This window comes from Acanthopagrus latus, chromosome 16 (assembly GCF_904848185.1).
Source record: "Acanthopagrus latus isolate v.2019 chromosome 16, fAcaLat1.1, whole genome shotgun sequence".
Lineage (NCBI taxonomy): Eukaryota > Metazoa > Chordata > Actinopteri > Spariformes > Sparidae > Acanthopagrus > Acanthopagrus latus.
The window spans coordinates 417,461-428,886 of record NC_051054.1 but is presented as its reverse complement, the minus strand read 5'-3'; the positions used below and the strand labels follow the sequence as shown (position 1 = coordinate 428,886).

The window sequence follows — 11,426 nt, the reverse complement described above, 5'->3', positions numbered from 1 at the left end:
TGGTTCTGACAGTAAGATCATCTTCTGTTAATAACAAGCTAATAGGCTGCTTAGCTTCACAGCTAGCAGCAGTGAGCAGTTTACTACCCTCTGTGGTTTTGGAGCCAACTTCAAATTCTGTCCGTTTCTTATAAATTACACAAATTCAGACATTATTTTAATGTTTATTAATGTTAATTAGCTTCAGAGATGTAAACATGTTTCTTTGACAGACAGGAAGTCGCTATCAAAACAAAAGTCCAGTCCTTTAGTTCCAGTCTGATAGCTGATAGTTTGTTAGAGAGGAGGTTTCACTCCTACCCTGGTCCAGGAGGTCAGAGGGGGAACAGCAGGAAGCCGGAGAACATGCTGAAGTTCCGGGAGTCGTCGTAGAGACGGTAGCTTGCCGGCAAACTGAGGCGGACCGCGTCGCCTTCCTCCAGCTGTAGAGCCACGCCGTTGGATGTGGAGGCGTAGCCACCGTGGTTGTTGAGGTCAAGGTTGAAGATGATTGGCTCATTGTTCCTGTACAGGTAGAGACCCATGTAGCCTTTAAGGTAATCTGCAGCCGTGAAGCTGAAGAAGTAAAGTCCTCTGACAGGAGCAGTGAACACACCTGACAGACACAGAGCAGGGCAGAGTTAACACACCTGACAGACACAGAGCAGGGGCAGAGTTAACACACCTGACAGACACAGAGCAGGGCAGAGTTAACACACCTGACAGACACAGAGCAGGGCAGAGTTAACACACCTGACAGACACAGAGCAGGGCAGAGTTAACACACCTGACAGACACAGAGCAGGGCAGAGTTAACACATCTGGCAGAGTTAACACATCTGACAGACACAGAGCAGGGCAGAGTTAACACACCTGACAGACACAGAGCAGGGCAGAGTTAACACACCTGACAGACACAGAGCAGGGCAGAGTTAACACAACTAATAGGAGGGAGGGTTTAAAGGAGTAGTCCACCAAAACAGATGAGCTCACATGACATTGTCTATCTACTTGTATATCTATCCAGCTGAGGTACACGTCACCTGCGGTCTGGTTATAGGCTCCGCCCACATTGGTGATAATCTTGGAGAAGATCAGAGTCATCTCCTCGTCAAACGGTCCGACTGATCCTGAATCAGTCAGACCAGCTGAGAACGCCACCTTCAGCTCCAGCTCACCTTTTAAAACACACATTCAGTAGTTCGGAAGCCCTGAGGGGACAAATCTTTCCCATCTGACCTAAATCTCATTTTTCTCTCCTAAATTCAGAAGAACTGAAGGAAAATATAGATGGTCTTTAGAAGTTCCTTTTGTTCCATCTCCAGATTTTTCATGTGTGAAACACAATAGAATAGTTATTTGTTTTTCAGATTTTCTTTTGTAATTTGAAATCTCAGTGGAAATGTATTATTGAAACTGGAAAAATTCGTTTTTTAAAAAATGGTTTTGATTCACTCAGTTTCACAGTTTTAACAAACGAAGATTTTCACAAAAAAATAAATAAATGAAGGAACTTAGAAAGATTGTTCCGGCTCAGAGAACCGACCACCACAGAAACAAACGTCTCCGCTCGTCCGTCAGGGCTTCCGTACGATAAGCGTTGCAAAAACAGGAGGATAAAGATTTTTTTCGTTGGTAGATCGAACAATAAAACAAACCAACATCATTACTGAAAATAAATGTTGTCAGATTTCTTTCTTCAGTTGCACCGAAGTCTTTAAGTCCAAACCTGAATTTGTGTCTGTGAGCTCCTGCAGACGATCATCAGTCTGGTTCAGTCTGAGGCCAAAACCTGCAACAGAATCAGGATGAGACAGAAACACAGAAACCCGACCCGTGTGTTTGAGACGTGTTCACCTGCAGCGTTACCTGTGTTCTCTCTCTCCAGGTGTTCCAGCTGTTTCTCACAGACGCTCAGTTGGAGCTGCAGAGCTGAACAGGAAACAGTAACTATCAGATTCATCAATAATCATCATCACGTGTGTTAATAAACACTGTGAAGGGAATCAGTCTGAACCTGTGGTGCCGTTCAGTCCAGTAATGTAATCCAAGTTTCACAATATTACAGTAATGTAACTTGATTACACAGTTACTTTTAGATAACATCCATACAGACCAGAGGAGAGAAAGGAATCAGATGACTTTATATCACAGATACAGACTCACATCACTAAGAATGTAATCCTGATATTAATCCCCTCGTTTACTGAATGTATCTGTAATCTAATTATATCATGTTTCTGTAACTTTATCAGACTACAGTTACCATGTTTGTTATCCTCATAACATTATCCTGTTAGATGTATTCTGTTACTCTCTGAGCCTGTAGTTACTTTACATAACTAACTATCGTGCATATATAAAGTAATCTGTTACATTACAGATTCAGAACTTTCTTGTATATGGACGTGTTGTTGTTCATTGTCACGTTTCATAAACATTAATGTAAATATTTATTCACCACATGAAGTAATCAGGTACTCAGGTACTGTACTTGATTATTTTTTATGTTTTAGTGTGTCACAAATACTTTTACTGCAGTAAAGTATCTGAGTACTCCCTCCAAACACGAGATTATAAAGTTATTAATAATAACTTCAGACCCGTCGTGTTTCTCTGCAGATCCTGGATCAGATCATCTCCGTCTCTCAGTCTGATCTGAAAACCTGAACAGAGGGCAATAATTTGATCAATCGATCAATCAATTGGTCTTTCTTTGAACAACAGCAAGCCACAACAAAAGTCATCTAATGACACGTTCCATATTGATCAGGTCCAAACTGCTGATTCATGTTTCTACAGAGACCCGACATGAGCAGCACTCAGCGACAGTGGAGGATCAATAATCACCACAAACTGAAGTCTGAATGTCAGAAACATGATTATAGTTTCAACATAAACCAGGACCAGACAGGCCTCTGCTGCCCCCTACAGGCCTCTGCTGCCCCCTACAGGCCTCTGCTGCCCCCTACAGGCCACTGCTGCCCCCTACAGGCCACTGCTGCCCCCTACAGGCCTCTGCTGCCCCCTACAGGCCACTGCTGCCCCCTACAGGCCACTGCTGCCCCCTACAGGCCTCTGCTGCCCCCTACAGGCCTCGTCTGCCCCCTACAGGCCTCTGCTGCCCCCTACAGGCCTCTGCTGCCCCCTACAGGCCTCTGCTGCCCCCTACAGGACACTGCTGCCCATAGACATAAAGAGTAGACGCCTCGTCGAACGCTGCTGCCTGTTGGCGCTGATGAGAATTGGGGCGGCCATCTTGGGGCGGTCACCCGTTCCACTCAGTGTAATCTGTTCAGCAGGCGCGATTAGGTGTCAGCGCATTTAATCAATCGTAACTCTGATATAGAAACTGATTTTCACGCGTTTTTTTGTTTTTTTTTTGCTGTAAACGTCATACATTATAGCTATGACACAGGACACATGTATGATGTATGTACATATAAATCATGTAGAGTATCAATATGTTCATATATATATTATATATACATTTATATATCAGAGAATATGAAAAAAAATATAAATCATATATATCTATCCATATATGTAATAGATACATTTATATATCAGAGAAAATGAAAAATATATAAATCATGTAGAGTATCAATATGATTCATATATATATAATATATATATATATATATATATATATATATATATATATATATATATATATATATATATATATATATATATATATAGATAGATAGAGAGATAGATAGAGAGATAGATAGATAGATAGATTTATATATCAGAGAATATGAAAATATATATAAATCATATATAGAGTATCAATATAACTCATATCAGGTCAATGAGTGAGAAATGAGAGAGAGAGAATCATGAGTGACTAAAACAAAACCTGGATAACAAATGTGGACGGGAAAGAAGTGGAATGCCTCTTTCTTCGTTCTTCTTAGTAGCCTACATTCATTCAACTCGGAGTAGAATGACCGCCCCAAGATGGCCGCCGCATTTCTCCCTGCCCGGCAGCCGTTGCGGCGTCTACTATTTATATGTCTATGCTGCTGCCCCCTACAGGCCTCTGCTGCCCCCTACAGGCCACTGCTGCCCCCTACAGGCCACTGCTGCCCCCTACAGGCCACTGCTGCCCCCTACAGGCCTCTGCTGCCCCCTACAGGCCTCTGCTGCCCCCTACAGGCCACTGCTGCCCCCTACAGGCCACTGCTGCCCCCTACAGGCCTCTGCTGCCCCCTACAGGCCTCTGCTGCCCCCTACAGGCCACTGCTGCCCCCTACAGGCCTCTGCTGCCCCCTGCTGTGAGGACACACCTGAGCTGAGGCTCTCTGCAGCCTCTATTCTGGACCGGATTTCCGACAGCATGGCGGACTGATCTGCGGACAGATAAAACAACACGGAGGTCACTGAACATCTCTGGTACTGTTGGACCGACACTGGTCACAGGCAGCTTCTGGTCGTGTTCTGGACTCTACCCTGGTTGTGGGTCTTCAGCTGGTGGGTTGTGGCCTCAGTGGCGCTCAGTTGGACCTGAAGCTCTGACAGGAAACATGTGATGAACAGCTTTTCTAATGTAATGTAATAACCACAGAACGCTGCGATGGAGGCAGGATGGTACCTTCAGCGCGTCTGTCAGCTGCTGTCAGTCCGTCTGCAACACAAACACAGAACCATCAGAGATTGAAGCAGAACCAGACGAACAGCAGCCGGAGGATCCAGCATCACCTGAGAGTTCAGTCGTCAGCTCGTCCAGCTGCTGCTCTGTGACCTTCAGCCTCGCGGTGACGGCCGACAGCTCCGCTTCGCCCACTGAAAACACTTCAAACATTTAACAACCTGCAGAACATCGAGTTCTTCTGAGACCCACAAAGAGTTTCCTCAGACCTCCTCTGTGGTTTCTATTAAACCAGACTTAAGATTACCTTCCATGTCAGGAGGACCAGTTCAGGACCTGTTCAGAACCAGTTCAGGACCAGTTCAGGACCTGTTCAGAACCAGTTCAGGACCTGTTCAGGACCTGTTCAGGACCTGTTCAGAACCAGTTCAGGACCAGTTCAGGACCTGTTCAGGACCAGTTCAGGACCTGTTCAGAACCAGTTCAGGACCAGTTCAGGACCTGTTCAGGACCAGTTCAGGACCAGTTCAGGACCTGTTCAGAACCAGTTCAGGACCTGTTCAGGACCAGTTCAGGACCTGTTCAGAACCAGTTCAGGACCTGTTCAGGACCTGTTCAGAACCAGTTCAGGACCTGTTCAGGACCTGTTCAGAACCAGTTCAGGACCAGTTCAGGACCTGTTCAGGACCAGTTCAGGACCTGTTCAGAACCAGTTCAGGACCAGTTCAGGACCTGTTCAGGACCTGTTCAGGACCTGTTCAGAACCAGTTCAGGACCAGTTCAGGACCTGTTCAGGACCAGTTCAGGACCTGTTCAGAACCAGTTCAGGACCTGTTCAGGACCAGTTCAGGACCAGTTCAGGACCTGTTCAGGACCTGTTCAGAACCAGTTCTGAATGTACTTACATAATGATGAACTAGGCTTTGGACTGAAGCTCAGCAGAGGTGGTGATGTTACCTGCAGTGTGATTCTCCAGGTGTTCCTGGTGTGTCTCCACAGATCTCAGTCGGACCTCCAGAGCTGATCAACACAACAGTTTGATCTCTTCAGTAAAGAAGTAATTAATAGATAACCATTAACTAATCAATATCTGGGCAGACGATGTTAAAACGTGATGTTAATATGAATCTAAGTGGACCTTTGGTGCTGTTCAGTCCGTCTGTCAGTCTGGACTCCATCAGGGAAAGTCGATCAGACTGAACTAAAAACACATCAATGATATATATCAATCAATCAATCAATCAATCAATCAATCAATCAATCAGTCTTTATCAGTACAGTGCCAATTTACATTCTCATGACACGTTCCATATCGATCAGGTCCAAACCAAACTCCTGATTCATGATTCTACAGAGACCCGGCATGAGCAGCACTTTGTGTCAGTGAAGAGAAAAAACTGCCTTTAACAGGCAGAACTTCCTAGAACTGGACTCAGTGGTGTCGACCCGTCTGCCTTGTAAAACAAACGACTGTTACAACATTAAACTGTTGTAATTACGTGTACACATGTTACCTGTGTTCTCTGTCTGCAGGTGTTCCAGGTGCTCCAGGTGCTCCAGGTGACTCAGGTGTTCCAGGTGTTCCAGGTGTTCCAGGTGTGTCTCAGCAGATCTCAGTCGGACCTCCAGAGCTGATCAACACAACAGTCGTATTTATCTGAACATTTACTGACTTACTCTAGGTTTAAAATCTTCAGTACAGACCAATCAGATTAATTGATAATCAACACATCAGTGATGAGTAGAAATGTGCCTGAATCATTCTGGACCTGTGGTTCTGTTCAGTCCGTCCGTCAGTCTGGACTCCATTAGAGAAAGTTGAACAGACTGAACTGAGAACACAGAACACATCAGGAACAGTCAGACGTCTCCTGACTCACCTGGAGGAGCTTCATGGACAAACAGTTACCTGTGTTCTCCGCCTGCAGGTGTTCCAGGTATTCCTCACTGACACTCAGTCTGAGCTGCAGAGCTGAACAGGAAACAGGAAATGAGTGTTTCCACCGACTAACTGCTGACCGGACTTTTGACCGGACTGACCTACCTGTGTTCAGACTCTGGCTCCGGTTCTGGTTCCCCTGCAGGTTCGTCAGTTTGAAGGTTTGATCTGAAACATGAACAGAACCAGTGGCTGAGTTTCTGTGTGAACCTCTGTCTGCCTGAACTGACGCCAGCAGAGAACACACAGGAAGTGACATCACCACTCTCACACTGGACTCAGCCCAGTCACCAGGATCAGAACCAGAGCCCATCTGTCAGCGTGGAACCACTGGGTCTATCTAACATGCCTGTTTGTGAGACATCAGCAGGTGTTTTCAGGACAAACATTTTCTTCTCAGAATTCTGACGAAGAAACTTTAAGCTCCAACATATTCATGTTTTTAGAAACATACATTCTGGACTTTTATTCAGCAACCATCAACCCGGACCGCTCTCAAGACAGTCTTCAGTCTGAGTCGGTCCAAAATTAACTGCTGGATTCATGTGTGTACACAGACACAGCAGACAGAACTGCCTTTAACTGGCAGAAACCTCGAGCCCACCACTGAGTCCGGTTCTGTTCGAGGTTTCTACCTGTTGAAGACAGTTTTCTGGACGTGTCTGCCTGAACCAGCTGAAGTCTGCTGTGTTTACAGGTGTGTGTTTGATGTTGCTCACCTGTGTTTTCAGTCTGCAGCTTGTCCAGTTGACGTTCACCAACACTCAGTCTGTCGCTCAGAGCTGGAAGAGTTTAATCACACAGTTCATCGACCGCTGAGCTCTAAAGATCAGACTCACGTCCGCCTGAAGATAAACCACTCAAACACTGACGTGATGAAGTGCAGGTGTGTCACCTGCACTTCATCACGTCAGTGTTGAAGTGCAGGTGTGTCACCTGTGTTTTCAGACTTCAGCTCGTCCACTCGTCCCTCCACTGACGTCAGTCGACCTGTTTGATCTGAACATGATGAAATCATCAAACCTCACTGGCACACTTTAAAAGGACTGCTGATGTCATCACATCATGTGACTCACCTGCACAGATTCTCCTCAGCTCGTCCAGGTGAAGCTGGCTGGAGTTCAGTCTGCTGCCAAGCTCCAATACCTGATCTGTAATCAATAATCAATAAAATCACAATCGGCATGACTCTGACAGAAACACCCAGCAGCAGTGATCTGAATGGATGAATGAATATTTCACCGTGTACGGCGCTGATCCGTTCTCCCTCAGCAGATCGGTTCAGTTCTTCCTGCAGTTGGTCGGGTCGAGTCTGCAGAGCTGAGAGATGATGGAGACGAGATGTGATCAAAGTAGACACATCATCAAGAGCGACTGATAACTGATCGATTGGTTCAGTCACCTCGTGTGTTTGTGTTCAGCTCCTCCAGGCGGACGTTCAGACGACGCTCCGGCTCCGAAGCTTCAGACGCCGATGAAGAGTTGGACAGGACGGCTGGAGACATGTTGGACAAAATTACAGCAGCAGTTTGATTTGACTCATAAATTATCTGTTGATACAGAAACAACATGTCTCATCAGTCTGATCGTGTTGATTTGCTGCTGATTATTGGTGATCAATAGAGGCTGAATAAAGCAGAGAACTGACCTGAGGTCTGCTTCATCAGCTCCTCCATCAGACTCTCAGTGTTACACAGTCTGACCGCCAGCACTGACACACAACAACAACACAGCAACAACACAACACAACACAACAACAACAACACAGCAACAACACAATACAATACAATTCAAGTAAAACACAAAATACTGTATTTAATTGAAATGCCAGACATCTGTCCTCTGAATAAAGAACGGGACATTTGACACAAACTGACGTGAAAACATTTGATGTTGACCAGCGACAGCCGGGTTGTTTTAGTGTTAGCATTAGCCTGTGATTAACACTACAGGCCACAGGGGGGCGCTGTTGAGAAAGATTACATATTCTGTCTTTACTGTCAGAACATGTTTTATGTGATGATGATGATGATGATGATGATGACCTGTGCTCTTCCTCCTCAGCTGCTCCACTGTGCTCTCGCTCGCCCTCAGTCTCGTCTGCAGGAACGGCAGCTCGGCCGCCATCGCTGCGAAAACATGGCGGCACGGGGTTACCACGGCGACCGGAGACTAAACATCTGCAGCCTGTGTGACCACACGCTTTATTCAGACATTCAACAGACTTTGAGACGAGGGAACCAGATGTGCTAACATGCTAACATGCTAACTAATTTCTGGACAACAGACTCCACTGCCTGATGATGTCATCATCTTCATGACGTCATCATCATCACTGTGTTGTTATCGTTAGATTTTTTGAGTTATTTTCTGAGGTCATGTGATCTCGACACACCTGTGTTCTTCTTCTTCAGCTCGTCCACTGCGCTCTCGCTGAGGTTCAGTCTGGACTGAAGCGTCAACACATCAGCTGCAAACTCGACTGCTCGAGCTGAAACATAAATCATCGATAGATTTATTGATCCAGAGACACAACAGAATGAAACCTGACCGTAATATGTTCTGACATGGTTACATTACACGTGACACAGGTATTGAACAATTATTATTATTATTATTATCATTATCATTATTATTATTACTATTATTATTATCCATATTAGCCTTTTCAAACAGAAATGTGATTGCTCATAATTATCTTGAAACGTCTTCGGGGGTCATGAGGATATTTTCGTGACCTCAGGTTGCTAACCGTTTTTCTTGCAGTCGCCATGTTTCTATAAGGTTCCAACAGACTTTTTAGGATGACACAGTGTAGCCTACACTGTTACGTGGCTACGGAGCCACGTAGACCAAGAAATGTAATGATGACAACGCAGACAGGAAACGGCTGATTGGTGGTGTGAGCTGAATGTTCACTGGTTTATTCTGCAGATCTGTTTCCATCAGACATTTTGAACATGAACTGTCAAAAGACAGAAACACTTTGAGAATTAGAGGCAGTGTTTAAGAATAAACAGGTTCTGATGAGAGTTCTTCAGACTGACTCACAGTTTGGTCTCATGATTCAATCACTGAAGTAAAACTGGTCCTTTATTTCCTTTAGTTTGGGACTTTCTGATGTCAGAACAGAAAAAGGTTTCTTGGCGTTGTGCTGCTGAGACAGACGATCACATCAGTTTGGTTCTGTTTAAAGGCCCCACACGCCCGGACTCAAACCAACAGCCAACTGCCTTTATCTGACCACTCTGTTGCTTCTCATCTGACCCATTTGGCAGAAAAATTGCATTGAACACACCGTTACAACGTGCTGCTAGCTCCACAGTAGCATGAACGTTCTGCACTAGCAGGTGGCGCTAGTCTTGTGCCAGTACTCCAAAACATGAAAACAGGAAATGACGGAACAGAGTGCATAGAAAAATAAAGTGCACACAGTATTCCACCCTCCCACACACTGCGCTGATTCACTAGCACACCACCAATCAGAGAATCCAATGGCTCAGACGTCCGACGGCCGTCCTCCTCAGACTTCACGTTCAGTCGGAACAGCTTCCAACGCAGCTGAACACACCAAACAGAAATGTTCCCAACCTCGTCCGAGTCTCTCCAAACGCTTCAGACGTCCAACGGTTGGGCCGGTGTGTCTCAGGCTTAAGACGGACTCACACTCATTGTCTCAGTTTGCTTGCAGTTAAACTCATTGTTCTGTTCAAGCTGAGGTCCTGAAAACGGTTCTGTTGTTTAAAGCAGGTCCAGTCTGGACGGCTTCATTTGGGTTTGTGGTGCTTGGTGACACAAAGGTTCAAACAGGAAACAGAAATGTTTCAGGAGATGTGTTGTTGTGTTTGGCCGCTCAGGGCCACCATAGCTTACACATTAAAGTTCACTATTATCTAACTTTAAAACAACCACTCACCTGTGCTCTGGTCCTCCAGCTCCTCCACCCTCCTCCTCAGGTCTGAGTTCAGCTCAGTCAGCAGCTTCCCGTCAGCCTCCGTCCTCACCTTAGATTCCCTTAGCTCCTCCCCCTGCTGCGCCGCCATCTTCCCCAGTGCGTCCAGGCTTCGTCTCTGTTGTTCGGCCTCCAGCTCCCCGTCCCTCAGCCGGCTCTCCATGCTCCTCAGGACCTGACGCTGCCTCACCTCTGCCGCCTTCAGGCTCAGCACCAGCTGCTTCAACCCCCACAGCTCGTCCCAGAGGACCGGGAGCTCCGGAGGGACATCAGACTCTGACCTGACGCCGTCCAAACCCGACCTGACGCCGTCCAAACCCGACCTGACGCCGTCCTCCACCTGACTGACGGCTGGAGACAAACAGAGGAGCAGAGGCAGAAACAGAACAGACTTCATCCTGAAACCAAAACCTGCTGAGGCAAAGTCCAGCAGCTTATATATGAACGCACACACACACACACACACACACACACACACACACACACACACACACACACACACACACACACACTAATCCTGGTGTAAAGGGTAAATGTAGACTCACTGAAACTCGTTCACCTCCTTCAGGACTGAACTGCTCACAGAATTGCTGTAGATTGACAGAACAATCTAAACTCCAGGTCCACTTTTCTTGTCTTTTCTGGGTCTTTCTGGATCTTCAGATGAGTCCGAAGCTCCAGCAGAAGATGGTGAGTGAACTGAGATTAATTTGACTGTTTTTAAAATGAGGTTTGGTTCAGTTTCTCCTTATTGTCACAGAGTTCCAGTTAAACTTCAGCGACTTCAATAAACTTCATGATTACGATCAGAGATGTCGAAACGTCAAACTAAACTTCGACACCAACAAGGAGACGATGAACATTAATAATTCAGTGATAACAAATAAAACTGAGGAATAAATCAACATGATGAACATCAAAGTGAAATATTTACCAGTTAGACTGACACCAGATCAGCTGAG

The 11,426-nt window shown here is 45.7% G+C and overlaps 1 protein-coding gene across 1 annotated transcript; it reads right to left on the bottom strand.

Annotated features, from left to right (window-relative positions):
- Positions 1 to 58: 58 nt before the first annotated feature.
- LOC119004526 (golgin IMH1-like) lies at positions 59 to 11,426 on the bottom strand. Its single transcript, XM_037071513.1, has 25 exons — positions 11,399 to 11,426; positions 11,010 to 11,139; positions 10,429 to 10,815; positions 8,908 to 9,003; positions 8,558 to 8,641; positions 8,161 to 8,223; positions 7,915 to 8,007; positions 7,755 to 7,832; positions 7,589 to 7,663; positions 7,449 to 7,511; positions 7,232 to 7,294; positions 6,618 to 6,680; positions 6,483 to 6,545; positions 6,088 to 6,204; positions 5,712 to 5,774; positions 5,531 to 5,593; positions 4,684 to 4,767; positions 4,577 to 4,609; positions 4,434 to 4,496; positions 4,272 to 4,334; positions 2,583 to 2,645; positions 1,849 to 1,911; positions 1,709 to 1,771; positions 1,023 to 1,157; positions 59 to 595 (listed from the first exon to the last, which is right to left on the bottom strand). Exons 3-25 carry the CDS (start codon positions 10,625 to 10,627, stop codon positions 315 to 317), a joined length of 2,031 nt encoding a protein of 676 aa, XP_036927408.1. The 5' UTR covers positions 10,628 to 10,815; positions 11,010 to 11,139; positions 11,399 to 11,426; the 3' UTR covers positions 59 to 314.

Bases quoted from the DNA above. Each gene is read 5' to 3' on its own strand.
- LOC119004526 (XM_037071513.1), bottom strand. From the start codon at position 10,627: ATGGAGAGCCGGCTGAGGGACGGGGAGCTGGAGGCCGAACAACAGAGA. The intron at 9,004-10,428 runs GTGAGTGGTTGT...TTTATGTTTCAG, and splicing joins GCTGGAGGACCAGAGCACAG to CTCGAGCAGTCGAGTTTGCA. The intron at 4,335-4,433 runs GTAGAGTCCAGA...ATCTGTCCGCAG, and splicing joins GCTGAAGACCCACAACCAGG to ATCAGTCCGCCATGCTGTCG.